The 15712-nt window shown below is 47.3% G+C and overlaps 1 protein-coding gene across 2 annotated transcripts; it reads right to left on the minus strand.

The window, feature by feature from the left end:
- SULT2A1 (sulfotransferase family 2A member 1) lies at positions 534–11761 on the minus strand. Of its 2 annotated transcripts, none has more exons than XM_005664644.3 (6): positions 11640–11761; positions 9645–9853; positions 7347–7473; positions 5677–5771; positions 2589–2766; positions 534–754 (listed from the first exon to the last, which is right to left on the minus strand). In XM_005664644.3, the coding sequence occupies exons 2-6, from the start codon at positions 9840–9842 to the stop codon at positions 642–644; spliced, it is 711 nt and encodes a 236-aa protein (XP_005664701.1). In that variant the 5' UTR covers positions 9843–9853; positions 11640–11761; the 3' UTR covers positions 534–641.

A 15712-nucleotide genomic window follows, 5' to 3' on the forward strand; every position in this document is an offset into this window, starting at 1 on the left:
GTGGTGGCCAGCAGCGGAAACTCTTGATTCCACCCCTAGGCTGGGAACTTCCGTATGCCTCGGGTTTGGTCCTAAAAAGCAAAACACAGAATATAACTGGGTCACCATGCTGTACAGTAGAAAATTGACAGAACACTCTAAACCAGCTACAATGGAAAAAAAATTAAAAATCGTTATATTAAAAAAAACCCACAATTTATATTAAGGGAGTTCCCATTGTGGCTTAGCAGAAACTAACCCAACAAATATCCATAAGGATGTGGGTTTGATCCTTGGCCTCGCTCAGTGGGTTAAGGATCTGGCGTTGCTATGGGCCGAGGCATAGGTCATAGATGGGGCTTGGATCCTGTGTTGCTATGGCTGTGATGTCGGCTGGTAGCTGCAGCTCTGATTTGACTCCTGGCCCGGGAACTTCAAAAGTGGCCCTTAAAAGAAAAAGAAAATCCTGGGATGCCGCACAGTGAATTAGGGGTGCCCTGAACATTTTAAAACCATCCGGTCGTCAAAGATGCAGAGACTCGATCACTCAAAGCTCCAGGATGAAACAAGAGGTTTTTGTGTAATTAGCCCCCATCATTCACATGTGCAAGGACAGGTGAGCGAATATCAATATCCATAGAGGATTGGGAAGTTTGTGAACATTATTGCCATGGGAACAGCTCTTGAGGAAGATCTGCCATCTTCTCCTGGAATAGTTTATCAAAGGCTTCGGCTTGGGCCACCGTGAAGTAGTTTTTCCAGTCCCCAGGAGTGCCTGACAAACATAACATAGAGACTCAGATCAGGTCTAGGGGTCCGTCTCAAACCCCCAATACTTAGCCTCCTGGATCTATTCCTTCTATCGTCTTGACATGGAAATCACAGCTCATACAGCCGATTGTCTAATGGTTCGTTGGTGAGCTTTTATACTGCCTGGCAGGTGCACCCGTTTGCACTTCTGCCTGCTTGGAAACAAACTCCCACATTCTCCCCCATCCCGACTCACCTTGTACATAATTCATCAGCAATAATGGGATTCTATTTTCTTTTTCTTTTTTCTTTTCTTTTTTTATGTGTGTGTGTCTTTTTAGGGCCACACCGCAGCATATGGGAGTTCCCAGGCCAGGGGTGGAATCAGAGCTGTAGCTGCCGGCCGACACCACAGCCACAGCAATGCCAGATCCGAGCTGTGTCTGTGACGTACAGCACAACTCATGGAAATGCTGGGTCCTTAACCCACTGAGTGAGAACAGGAATTGAACCCGCATCCTCATGGATCCTAGTCGGGTTGGTTACTGCTGAGCTGCAGTGGGAACTCCAGGAATGCACTATTAATATGTCTGTTTTACAGACAAAAAAAATGACCTGGGGAAGTTAGAGTTAGAAATTAATGAACGTAGATTTGAAGCCAAAGATTTTGACTCCAGAAGCTATACTCTGAATTAAATGATATTATTATTTTATGTTATATGCAACAGCAATACGTATGACTTTATCAACTCAAAGAATATATTAAATTAATAACATGATAATCATATCTACATTAACAATATGCATATATAAATTACATTCTTTTGTCTGTATTGAGGCATTATAACAGAATGTTTAATCAGGAGTTGTCATTGTGCCCCAGTGAAAACAAATCCAACTGGTAACCATGAGGTTGCAGGTTCAATTCCTGGCCTTGTTCAAGAAGAGGGGTTAAGGATCTGGCGTTGCTGTGGCTGTGGCGCAGGCCAGCAGCTGTAGCTCCAATGTGACCCCGAGCCTGGGAACCCCATATGCCGTGAGCATGGCCCTAAAAGGCAAAAAAAAAAAAAATAAAGAAGAAGAAGAAGGTTTAGTCAATGATTGGTGCCCTATAAACCGCCACTTTACTTTCATGCTCATTATGATCTTCATTATTTGAACAGTTTTTAATATTATCGATGTCTTGGGCTCGTGTATTATCCATAACACACTTGACTTTTAGAAGCCAGAGGTACCAGCATCTTTGTAACTTCACTATGGCCACTGCCTCTCAAACACTGGTTGAGATGAAAGAATTCAATGTGGCTGTGAAGGTGCTTCAAGCTCTAAATCCTACCCCTTCTCCAAATCTGATGTATCTTTCAGATGTAAATTTCTGTTTCTGTGTCTCCTGAGTCCTTCTCCCTTTAAAAATCTCCCCAAACTCTTGTGTCTTGGTTTTCTAGAGCTGCTGTAACAAGGTACCAAAGACTAGGAGGCTTAAACAACAAAAAGGCGAGTTCCCATCATGGCTCAGTGGAAGCGAACCCAACTAGTATCCAGGAGGATGCAGGTTCAATCCCTGGCCCCACTCAGTGAGTTGAGGATCCGGCGCTGCCGAGAGCTGTGGTGTAGGTTGCAGACAAGGCTCGGATCTGGCGTTGCTGGGGCTGTGGTGTCGGCCAGCGGCTGTAGCTCCGATTCAACCCCTACCCTGGGAACCTCCATATGCCCGGCGGGGGTGGGGGAGGGGAGGGGGACCTAAAAAAAAAAAAAAAAAAAAAAAGATCAAAATACATTTGCTCCGTTCCAGCTGCCCTGGAGTCTTAACCCATTCTCCTATCCTCTGAGAGATTTGGAAAGGCGAGTATTTTCTTTACCTTTTCTCAAAAGACATCCAGTGTCCCCAAGATGCAAACCCTTCAGGAGGGAAAAATTGGACATGTTGTTTTCTTTCATGACCTGGAAGGAGCTGTTTTCGACGACCGAGCTCAGTTCCTCGGGTTCTAGCTTCTTCCCCAGGAACTGGCAGATTTTCTCTACGGCGCTTCTCGTGTCCTCGGGGGAGAGAAAATAAGAGAGTATGTGGCAGAGGAAGGAGGCGGCCACGGAGAGGAGGAGGGGGGATCCCAGGAGGGAGGGGGAGAGGAAAGAGACAAGCAATGGACAGAAGGGGGAAAGGATGGAGTTGGATGGGACCAGGGGGAAGGAAGGAGAAAAGGTCAAGAAGAAGGACCACAAAGTGAAAGAGAGAAAGCTTCTCATGGATTCCCCCGGATAATCGCACTCAGGACCCCTCAAAAGTAAAACACTGCATTTTCTTTTCTCTTTTCTTTTCTTTTCCTTTCTTTTCTTTTCTTTCCTTTCTTCCTTCCTCCCTCCCTTCCTTCCTTTCTTTCTCTCTCTCTTTCTTTCCTTCCTTCTCTTTTTAGGGCCCCACCTGCAGCATATGGAGGTTCCTAGGCTAGGGGTCCAATCAGAGCTGCAGCTGCTGGTCTACACCCCAGTCACAGCAACACCAGATCCAAGACGAGTCTGTGACCTACACCACAGCTCCTGGCAAGGCTGGATCCTTAACCCACGATCTAGGCAGGGATCGAACCCACAACCTCATGAATACTAGTCGTGTTCGTTACAACGGAGTGACAACTCCAAACACTGCAGTTTCGAAAGAGACCTTGGAAGGGCTTCTAGACAATTATGACAGGATTAGGGGAGGAGAGGTTCAGGGAGAACTGGAAAAAAATGCAAGGAATTGATTTCAAACCTTGGCTATTCGTTCAAGGAATATTGTTTTTCATAAGTAACATTTGAATAACACAGTAGAATTTTACCATATATTCGTATATATTTTTGTTTGTTTTTTCCTTTTTTGGCTGCACCAGTGGCACATGGAAGTTCCTGGGCCAGGGATCAAATCTTAGCTGAATCTGAAGCAATGTCAGATACTTAACCCACTGCGCCACAGTGGGAAAGCCTTATTATGTTATATATTATCTCAATAATTAGTACTCAGCACAGGATCCTGGGAGATTATTACAAGAAAATGGATTTTGGAGTTCCCACTGTGGTACAGTGGGTTAAGAATCCAACAGCAGGAGTTCCCGTCGTGGCGTAGTGGTTGACGAATCCGACTAGGAACCATGAGGTTGCAGGTTCGGTCCCTGGCCTTGCTCAGTGGGTTAACGATCCGGCGTTGCCGTGAGCTGTGGTGTAGGTTGCAGACACAGCTCGGATCCCGCGTTGCTGTGGCTCTGGCGTAGGCCGGTGGCTACAGCTCCGATTCAACCCCTAACCTGGGAACCTCCATATGCCACCGGAGCGGCCCAAGAAATAGCAACAACAACAACAAAAAGACAAAAGACAAAAAAAAAAAAAAAAAAAAAAGAGAATCCAACAGCAGCAGCTTGGGTTGCTGTGGAGGTGTGGGTTTTGTCCCCAGCCTGGCACAGTGGGTTAAAGGATCTGGTGTTGCCACAGCTGCTATGTAAGCTGCAGCTGCATCTTGGATTCAGTCCCTGGCCTGGGAACTTCCATGTGCTGTGGGTACAGCCATAAAAACAAACAAACAAACAAGATAGAAAGAAAACGGATTTTATAACCAGAAAAGATTTGTTTTGAATCACAGCCTTTCCTCGTACAGCCATATTTGCCTTAAGTTTTTGTCTTTATTCCAAACACACCACTGTAGAAATTACTACGATAAAAGCTCCTTTTGTGGCTTGAAAGCATCATTACAGGAAGAAAAGGAGCATATGCCTGAGGTAGTGAAACTTGTTACAAAGGGTTCCTTGGTAAAAATAATATTCTTGTGGAGGCCATGGAAGTTTGAATAGAAGAACCCAGAAGAAAATGATAGCAGTTGCATTTCCCTTCGGCATATGGAAGTTCCCAGGCTAGGGGGTCCAATCAGAGTGACAGCTGCTGGCCTACACCACGGCCACAGCAATGCAGGATCCAAGCGGTGTCTGTGACCTATGCTGCAGCTTGTGGCAATGTGGGATCCTTAACCCAGTGATCGAGGCCAGGGATCGAACTCACATCCTCACGGACACTATGTCAGGTTCCTAACCTGCTGAGCCACAGCGGGAACTCCCTGTTATTTTCTCTTTTGTCCAAGATGCCACTAGTAGGTGAAGTTCTTCCTACAGCTGAATCGCCTTCATTGGGTTTGAGCATCATCTGACTGCTTTCCTATCCATCCCTGGTCAGTTCAGCACGTGGCTTGAGTATAACCACACAGATTGATTTCACGAGTTTGTTTTTCTCCAGTCAGACCACCTGGAGTGTCAGACAGCTGAACCAACCTCTGGAACCCAACTTGCTTCTACTCGTCCCCCTCTTCTTTCTCAGACCCCTCCCACCACTAAGTTATCACCAACCTCTAGAAATCACAGGACCAGATGCCAGTATGAGCACAAGCTATCCTCCTCTGACTCAGTGCATGAAAAAGTCCCTCTAGGTGTTGTGAGATGGACCAAAGAATAGAGTTCCTGTTGTGGCTCAGGGGGTTAAGAATCCGACTCGTATCCACGAGGATGCAGGTTCGATCCCCGGCCTCACTCCATGCATTCAGGATTCTGCAGTGCCGCAAGCTGTGGTGCAGGTCGCCAATGCAGCTTGGATCGGGTGTGGCTGTGGCTGTGGCATAGGGGGCGGCTGTGGTGTAGGTGGCAGCTGTGGCTCCAGTGTGACCCCTAGCCTGGGAACTTCCACGGGCCTTGGATGTGGCGCTACTAAGAAAACAAACAAAAAAACACGTGCAAAAAGAGCACAGAGCTTGTGGAGTATTCACTGGAATCAGGGCAGCGAAGACCAGGTTGCTAGGCTCCTTCCTAAAGACCATTCACAAGGCTCCACTTTGGAGAAGGTGGAACAGAGACGGAGGAGTGGAGGGAGGCTGGAGGGAGTGGAGATGCTGGGCGGGGGGGGGGGGGGGAGAGTGCGAACTCGAAGAACGGCAGGTACCCGTTTCAGCTCTTCATAGCTGAGTATCAGGACGTTCTCCTTGTCTCGCATGGGCAACCAGCCACGAATGTGGTCAAACCATGATCCATAGGGCACTGTGTGGAGAGAGGCAGAGAGAATCAGTCATGAGACTATGAAGGCAGCGATCCAGATTCAGCGCTGATGCCCGTGGGCACAGTCACCAGCGCGAAGCCTGTTATGACTATTTGCTGAATACCTTGGTATTCTCCGATGTCATCCCTTTGCCTTTTAACAAGTCTACTTCATTCCTAGCAGGGTTTTTTTTTTTGCGTTGCACCCCTGCCCCCCAGTCGCACCCGTGGCATATGAGAGTGCCCAGGTTAGGGGTCAAATAGGAGCTGCAGCTGAGGTCTACCCTGCAGCTGGGGCAACGCTGGATCCAAGCCACATCCGCAACCTACGCTGGAGCTTGCGGCAACGCTGGATCCTTAACCCACTGAGCGAGGCCAGGGATGGCATCTGCACCCTCATGGATATGAGCCGGGTTCTTAACCCACTGAGCCACAGCGGGAACTCCTGGAGCAGATTCTGTGCTCAGTTTTCAAGGGTCTCTAAGGAGATCCTGAGGAATGGAATTTTTCTCACCCCTCATCTGTTCAGCATTTAGAATGTTTGGTGGTCAGTACATTTCCACAGCCTTTGCTTTCTTTCCACTGTCTTCTTGTCTTATTCTTTCCTGTCGTAATTATTATTCCTTTGGAAATTATCTGTCTTTCTTCTGGTTTAAGGTTTCTTTCCCTCTTTCTTCCTTCCTCCCTCCCTCCCTCTCCTTTCTTTCTTCTTTCTTTTTCTTTCCTTTTTTCGGATCCCGGGTTGCTGTGGCTGTGGTGTAGGCCGAGAGCTACAGCTCTGATTCGACTTCTAGCCTGGAACCTCCATATGCCTCAGGTATGGCCCTAAAAAGCAAAACAAACCAAAAAAAAAGAAACATGACCTCCAGGCTTCAAAGGTTGAACACTAAAGCTGAGGGCAAGAAAACTAGGAATAGATACGTAACAGATGATTGCAACATAGCCTGGAAGCGCCAAGGAACAGGCAGGTGCAGATTCCGATAAAGAGCAGATGATACTCAGCCATAAAAAAAAAAAAGACTAACCAATGCCATTTGCAGCAAGACTGATGGAACTGGAGATTCTCATACTCAGTGAAGTATGCCAGAAAGATAAAAGACAAATACCACAGCATATCACTTACTTGTGGAGTTGAAAATAGGGCCCAGGGAGTTCCCACTGTAGCTCAGCAGAAACAAATCTGACTAGTAGCCATGAGGATGTGGGTTTGATCCCTGGCCTCGCTCACTGGGTTAAGGATCCAGCATTGCCATACGCTGTGGTGTAGGTGTCAGATGCTGCTTGGACCCTGTGTTGCTGTGGCTGTGGCTATGGCTGTGGCTGGCAGCTCTAGCTCTAATGGGACTCCTGGCAGATATGTAGATTTAGAAAATTTGGATTCTGATGGTGATGGACCCTAATACCCTTGCCTTGGTGAGATGTAGAGACATCAAGTTGAGTTCAGTAAAGAAAAAAATATATACATACATGTATGGGTAACTTGGTCCCCATGCTGTACAGCGGAAAAAAAAAAAAAGAAAAAAAGATCTGATAAAAGACTGTGGCAACTCCCTGCTTCCATATTTTATGGTCACTCACCATTTCCTTGGATGAACCATTCAAAATATTGTTCCAGTGACTCTGGTCTCTTAACTAAATTTGTAGACTTCCAGAAAAAATAACCAGACACAATAATATCTCTGGGATTTCTGATGATGTAAATCATCTGAAAGAGAAACATCAGACAATGAAAAATCAATACAGTCCCTTCCCAACCTTCTTGATTTTCATGAAAGTGGAGAAAAGCCAATTGCTAGAAAATGCCCATTAAATATCAATGGATTCTTTCAATAAATTAGTTATTTCCTTCATTAATCAAATGCATATATTTTAAAGTTCCTACCAACCAGTCACTGAGATGAAACTAAGCATATTCCAGAGGAAGAGGAAAGCATTGTCTTTGCCTTGGGGATATTATAGTTTATTCGTAGTGGGAAGAGCAATGAAAGATTTTTTTATATGTGAGTGATATTATATTTATGTCCTATAGTTTAAAGATTACTAATAGGAAACTAGATTAACAAACTATAATCTATAGTGGCTAACCTTATAGACACTGAGCAATACATATCCATCCACCATACAACATCATGAGCGACTCTCAGGAACATTAGTGTTGGGGGATTTCATGGAGAAGTCGTGATTTTTGACCCATGGACTTGACCCATGTTGCCCCTTCTGTCCTTGAATGGATGTACCATCTGCCTTCCCTGCACTGGCGTGTACCCAAGGACACAGTCTTGAGATAGTAATGTGGTGTGAGACTCTCTGGATTGTGTACGTGACCGAAGCCAATGAAAGCCTCTATATAAACTTTGACGATTGGGTGGGCAGGTGCAGAAAGCTATTCGTCTTGTGGTCGCCTAAGAGAAGCCTCATAAGGAAGTTCCCTTGCTTATTAAACCTGCTACCCACCAATCTCAAACAGCCACCTCTTCTTTTGGTCTCCTCCTGCCCTCTGCACTCGGGGGGACCAGTTTCAGATCACACCCGGCAAACTTCCGGGGACCTTGGGAACCAACGGTTATGTCAAGTGCCCAATGTTCAGAGAGTGTGTGTCTATGAAGTTCAAGAGCAAGCAAAACTAATCGATGAAGTTCAAAGTCTGGGGAGTGGTCCTCTCTGCAAGGGGGCGTTGCTGGGGGAGGTGCATGAGGAAACTTCCTGGGGAAGCAGAGATGTTCTACATTTGGATCTGGAAGGCAGTTGGCTCGTTGTGCACATATGTAAAGATTCACCAAGCTAATACCTGAGATTAGTGTGTGCGTGTGCATGCACGCGTGCGCACATGTGCGCGCACTCACGCACACACATGCAAGAACACTTGGCATGTGAACATCTGAGTCATACTCTAGATTCTGCACCAGCTTTTTTTCTTTGTGACATTATTCTAGACCCCATCTCTCTAGGTCTCAGCTTCCCCACACAGGTATTTAACAAACACCAATGAATCACCTGTAAATTGATGCATTATTTGGTTCCCAGGTTAGGGGTCGAATCAGAACTATAGCTGCGGGCCTACACCACAGCCACAGCAACACAGGCTCCAAGCCATGTCTGCCACCTGCACCACAGCTCACAGCAACACCAGATCCTTAACCCACTGAGCGAGGCCAGGAATCGAACCTGCGTCCTCATGGATGCTAGTCCGATTCGTTAACAGCTGAGCCACGATGGGAGCTCCCTGTACGGGCAACTCTGTTTGGTGCCTCTACTGAAGTGGCGGGAGACATGTACTGAATTAAGGTTGGCTAATTAATTTTTAGCACAACAAAGGGGGGGGATTGCAGATACACACTTAAAAATTCTAGTTGGGGGAGTTCCCGTCGTGGCGCAGTGGTTAACAAATCCGACTAGGAACCATGGGGTTGCAGGTTCGATCCCTGGCCTTGCTCAGTGGGTTAAGGATCCGGCATTGCTGTGAGCTGTGGTGTAGGTCGAAGACACGGCTCAGATCTGGCGTTGCTGTGGCTCTGGTATAGACCAGAGGCTACAGCTCCAATTAGACCCCTAGCCTGGGAACTCCATGTGCCTCAGGAGTGGCCCTAGAAAAAGCAAAAGGACAAAACAAAAACAAAAAAAATATTCTTGTTGGCTCGAAATGTGGATTTCTAAGATCGTGGCATCATTGTTTCACTTTGTTACTTTTGGCTAATATAAGCTGCGGAATGATCTACACCTTCTGCTAATATGGATCATGGTATCACCAAATACAGAATCTCAGGCTCCAATCCATACCTACTGAATACACTTGCACTGCAACCAGATCGCCAGGGGATGCCTAGGAAAATGAAAGCTTGAGAAGCATCAAACCTGACTCAATTATTGTGAGCTGACCTTGGCCTTGGACTTGAAGAAAGCCTTGGGGAAGAGTTGGATGGGGAGGTGGGAACTGATGAGGCGTGGGCCTTCCTTGTTCTTGAGATTTTCATACCCAGAGATACTCTCTAGCCAGGGCGAGCGATCCCAGTTGGGTACAGACTGGATCCACTTGGTATCCCCCTTGGAGAGAATCAGGCAGATGATTTCAATCATCCAGTTGGTTCCTGGGTCCGGAAAGACACGTTATGGTCAGGCATCGTAATCTGACTTTTAAAAAGTTGTGAATAAAATATACAGCACAAAAAATGTGCCTTCTTAACCATTTTCAAGTGTACAGCTCAGTAGTATTAAGTATATTTACCTTGTCAAGCGATCAATCTCCAGGACAGTTTCGTCTTGCAAAACTGAAACTCTGGGAGTTCCCCTTGTGGCTCTGTGGAAATGAACCCGATAGCATCCAACAGGATGTGGGTTCCATCTCTGGCTTTGCTCAGTGGGTTAAAGATCCGGCATTGCAGTGAGCTGTGGTGGAGGTCGCAGATGCTGCTCAGATCCCACGTTGCTGTGGCTGTGGTGTAGCCCGGCGGTGGTAGCTCTGATCCAGCCCCTAGGCTGGGAACCTCCATATGCTGCAGGTTTGGCCCTAAAGAGCAAAACAAACAAAGAAAAAACAAAAGGCAAAACTGCAACTCTGCACCCCTTTAAACAACAACTCTCCATGAGCCCCTTCCCTGCCAGTCCTGGAAACCATTCTATTTTCTGCTTCTCATTTCTAATTTCCGACACCTCACTTAAGCAGACTCATACAGTGACTGGCTTATTTCACTTAGGATAATGTCTTCAGAGTCCACACAAGCTATAGTGTATGTCAGAACTTCATTCCTTTTTACGGCTGAATAGTATTCTATTTTATGCATAAGCCACATTTTGTTCATCCATTCATTTGTCAATGGACATTTGAGTTGCTTCTACCTTTTGGCTATTGGCTTAAATGCTTCTTTTTTTAGCCTTGCTGTGGCACCTGGGCCACAGCAGCAACCTGAGCCAATGCAGCAACAATGCTAGATCCTTAACCTACAGTGCCACAAGGGAACTTCTTGCTTAAATCCTGGAAGCGCTGAGTTCCCCTTGTAGCTCAGTGGGCTAAGGACCCAACATTGTCTCTGTGAGGATGCAGGTTCAATCCCTGGCTTCACACAGTGGGTTAAAGGATCCAGTATTGCTGCAACTGTGAGGCGTGTTGCAAGTGTGGCTCTGAACCAAAAGAGAAAAAACAAAAAACAAAAACCCTTTGAACGTGTTCCCATTGCCCCTGAGTCCTTTGTTTGTTTGATTTGGTTTTGTTTTTGCTTTTTAGGGCCAAATCTGCAGCAGATGGAAGTTCCCAGGCTAGGGGTCCAATCGGAGCCTGTCTACACCACAGCCACAGCAATGCCAAATCCAAGCTGCATCTTCAACCTACACCACAGCTCGCGGCAACGCCGGGACCTTAACCCACTGAGCGAGGCCAGGGTTCAAACCTGTGTCCTCAAGGATGCTAGTCAGATACCTTTCCACTGAGCCAAGACAGGAACCCCTCCCAGTGCGTTTTGTTTTGTTTTCTTTTCTTTCGGGGCCACCCCTCAGTGTACAGCGTCCCCTAGCCAGGGATCAGATCCAAGCCACAGCTGTGACCTGCACGGCAGCTGTGACAAACGGCCAGATACTTAAGCCACCGTGCGGGGCAGGGGATGGACGGCACCCCAGCCTTCCAGAGACACTGCAGGTCTCATCGTGTCCCGGTGGGCACTCCCCACCTCCCACTGCTCCCCCTGCCCCCGACGCCACCCTCTGCAGTAGCCCCCCGCCCCCCAATGCATTGCCGGCATCTGGAAAGCATTGCATTTGTCTATGGAGCGAAGGCGTGTCATAGCCACAGCCCGTCTCAATGTCTGATCCTGCTTCCTTACCTGATTTGGGAAAAGTCAGTATTAAAACATCTTCCTCTTTAAATGTAAATTCCTCCCTCACCTCTTGCAGCATTTCAGGCGAGAGAATCTGTTTAGGAAAAAATATCCCTTCAAACCGCACCTCCTCTTCTGTCATGATGCTGAGTTCTTTGCGCCTCGTGGGAGCGTTTCAGCTGTCGTTACTGCTGGACTGGGAGCTCCGTTTTTAGTAACGATACAATAATCATTAACCCCTCTCAGTGTGCTGAGGGTGTGCCGGCTGAGACAAATGGATGGCCACAAGACCGATGGCATTGAGCAAGCCTCAAGTCATGCAGTAACAGTGTGAACTTGGGAAAGGGAACCAGGAATTTTCTAACAAGCCCAGGGATGTAGAAATATGGCAAATTAAAAACATATTTCAGGGCGTTCACGTCATGGCTCAGATTTTTGGAAACGAATCTGACTAGCATCCATGTGGACACAGGTTTGATCCCTGGCCTCGCTCAGCGGGTGAAGGATCTGGCGTTGCTGGGAGCTGCGGTGTAGGTCACAGACGCAGCTCGGATCTGGGTGGCTGTGGCTGTGACCTAGGCCAGTGGCCACAGCTCCCATTTGACCTCTAGCCTGGGAACCTCCATATGCGGCGGTACAGACTTTAAAAAAATTTTTTTTAGGCCTTCCCGTGGTGTCGCAGTGCTAACAAACCTGATGAGTATCCATGAGGATGTAGGTTTGATCCCTGGCCTCGTTCCATGGGTTAAGCATCTGGCGTTGCCGTGAGCTGTGGTGCAGGTCGCAGATGAGGCTTGGATCTGGCGTGGCTGTGGCCAAGGCCGGCAGCTGCAGTTCTGATTCCGTCCCTGGCCTGGGAACCTCCATATGTCAGGGGTGCGGCCCTAAAAAGCCAAAAAAAAAAAAAAAAAAAAAAAAGAAAAGAAAAGAAAAAGAAAATCTTTGTTTGCTTACAGGAAACTCCCTGAGCAGGCCCATCGGTGAACAGCTGCAGGAAGGGAGAAATGAACACACCCCATCTGGAGGGCAACCAGAACCAGATTTTTTCGACTTTAGGCCCTGCCCTTTCAGCATCAAAGAAGCCTGAATTCTAACTCAGGCAAGGTGGTTCCTTGGGACACAGGTGCCCTCTCTCCTTGGTCTGCTGGCTCCTGCCAGTCTGGGTTCTTTGGGCTCGTGGTCAGCATGTGATCAGCAGGCTTCCCGTGGGTGAGGGGCTTCGTTTCCGCCGAGCACCTGACAGATGTGTGTTAGGTGGTCCTGCATGTTCTTTCAGAGGAACTGGGACTGCGTCCACATTGAACGATTTGCTTGTCCTTGTCCCTGCTTTCCTTCGCTTCCCTAACTAGTAATCGCTTGAGTCTGCTTTTTGGAATGTGGGAAGTCTGAGTTCCCACTGTGGTGGAAACAAACCTGAAAACGATTCCTTAAAAATGAATTCCAAAAAAAAAAAAAAAAAAAAAGAAAGAAAAGAAACTGGGGACGTGAAAAGGCTTTTGTACACAGGAGGCTCTGCAGTGTCCCTCTTGGTTTCATGCTCTTAAATTTACAGAGGTCAATTTTTTTTCCTGCTTTCCTGCTTTTTAGGGCCACTGGTGTGGCCTATGGAGATTCCCCGGCTAGGGGTTCAATCGGAGCAGCAGCTGCTGGCCTACACCACAGCCACCGCCACGCCAGATCTGAGCTGTCACTGTGACCTACACCACAGCTCATGGCAACGCCGGGTCCTGAACCCACTGAATGTGCCAGGGATGGAGCCCACATCCTCATGGGATCCTAGTGGGGCTCTTTACTGCTGAGCCACTAACCTTTTAGGAAGTTAGTTTTGTGCCCCAGTAGGTGTCAATCTTAGAGAATGTTCCATGTGCCCTTGAAAAGAATGTATATTCTGTTGTTTTTTTTTGGGGGGGGTAGTGTTCTGAAAATATCAAGTCTAACTGTTCTGTTGTGTGATTTAGGATTTCTGTGGCCTTGTTTATTTTCTGCCTAGAGGATTGGTCCTTTGATGTGAGGGGGGTGTTAATATCATCTGCTGTTATTGTAGCCCCATCATTTCTTCCTTTTGTGTTTGTTAGTATTTGTTGTATGTATTGACTGCTCCTCTTTTAGGGACATAGATATTAATGAAATTGATCCTTTTATCCCTACTCAGTTTCAGTACCTCATTTTCTTTCTATTTCTCAGTCCTGGAGTTCCCGTCGTGGCGCAGTGGTTGACGACTCCGACTAGGAACCATGAGGTTGAAGGTTCGATCCCTGGCCTCGCTCCATGGGTTAAGGATCCGGCGTGGCCATGAGCTGTGGTGTATTTCTCAGTCCCGAGGCACACATCAACAGGACAAGAAAGGGACTAAAGTTTTAGAGAAGTTAACCATAAACTCAACAGGGGAGCTTGGTTTTAGGGGGACTTTTTTTTTTGCCTGCACCTGTGGCATGTGGAGCTTCCTGGACCAGGGATGGAACCCACACCGTGGCAGCAACCCAGCTGCTGCAGTGATAAAGCTGGGTCCTTAACCCACTGAGCCACAGAGGAACTCCTAGGGGGATCTGACTTCATAAAGGACCCCCTGGAGTTCCCGTCGTGGTGCAGCAGAAACACATCCGACTAGGAAGCATGAGGTTGCAGGTTGGAGCTCTGGCCTTACTCAGTGGGTGAAGCATCTAGCGTTGCCCTGAGCTGTGGTGTAGGTCGCAGACGTGGCTTAGATCTGGTGTTGCTATGGCTATGGTGTAGGCCAGCAGGTGCAGCTTGGATTAGATCCTTATCCTGGAAACCTCCATATGACACGGGTATGGCCCTAAAGAGCCAAAAAAAAAAAAAAAAAAAAAGAAGGACCCCCGTTGGCACCTCCAGCGTTAAAGGACCCTAAACAAGTGTGCTCTGTTTACCCAAGTTAGAAAGAAAAATTTTAAAGCTGGAAAGAAAATTGCACTGAAATACCTGCTCAGCAATCACTTGGGGCAACAGGAAAATGAATAAATCAGGTTAAAGGCTGACTAAAGGTCCTGAGTCACTGTGCTTGATTCCTTGCTGGGGATCTCAAGTCTTTTACACAGAGATGGATAAAATGCCTGAGGGAGAAAAAGGAAATTTTCTGGAATTCCTGGTAAGACCAAGACTTGCTGATGGAGTCCTAATGAAAACTAAAGGTAAAGGTATAAGTGTTGATAGAATTGAGGTGAAAATTCATAACTGGTACATATATTTTGTCTTTTCTAGGGCTACACCCCCGGCATATGGCGGTTCCCAGGCTAAGGGTCCAGTGGAGCTGTAGCTGTTGTTATGCCACAGCCACAGCACTGCCAGATCCGAGCCATGTATGCGACCCACACCACAGCTCATGGCAACGCTGGATCCTTGACCCACTAAGCGAGGCCAGGGATTGAACTCACAACCTCAGGGTTCCTAGTCGGATTCGTTAACCACTGCACCAAGACGGGAACTCCAGCAGTAATCTTTTGATGTTCAACTACGTGTTTTTTTTTTCCCCCCCAGCAAAAACCTTGTATATATCCTGGCTCCTTGCTCACCTCTTCAGAGCAGTTCCTCAGGCTGTCTCCCAGGCTATAGCGGTCAGTAAGTTCCTCGAATTAAACTTCACTTGCAACCTTTAGGTTGGGCATTTTTCTTGACTGTTCCAAAGGATAGCACTGAGAGTATGTGATATTCAAGCCGACACATTTATTATTTTTATTAAAAATTTTTTTGGCTTTTTTAGGGTTGCAGGTGCAGCACATGGAAGTTCCCAGGCTAGGGGTCCCATCAGAGCTGCAGCTGCCAGCTTACGCCACAGCCACAGCAACGTGGGATCCTTAACCCACTGAGCGAGACCAGGGATCGAACTTGGGTCCTCACGGATACGAGTCGGATTTGTTACTGCTGAGCCACAAAGGGTACTCCAAGCTGACACTAATTTATTCTTTTACCGGATAAAGTAAATGACACACGTGTGCTTCTGAGACAGAGACCTGCAACAGATTCTGTCCCTGGTGTCCCTGAGCTTGTGGGCAGTAGGGGAGAAGGCAGGCTCTCTCAAAGTAGTGGATGGAAACATTGAAGAGCACGAGGAGGCCCTCGGAGGACCCCCAAGCCTGCGAGAGAGGTTCAAGGACCTGACCAAGCCCTTAAACCTCAGTCTGA

This window comes from Sus scrofa, chromosome 6 (assembly GCF_000003025.6).
Source record: "Sus scrofa isolate TJ Tabasco breed Duroc chromosome 6, Sscrofa11.1, whole genome shotgun sequence".
Lineage (NCBI taxonomy): Eukaryota > Metazoa > Chordata > Mammalia > Artiodactyla > Suidae > Sus > Sus scrofa.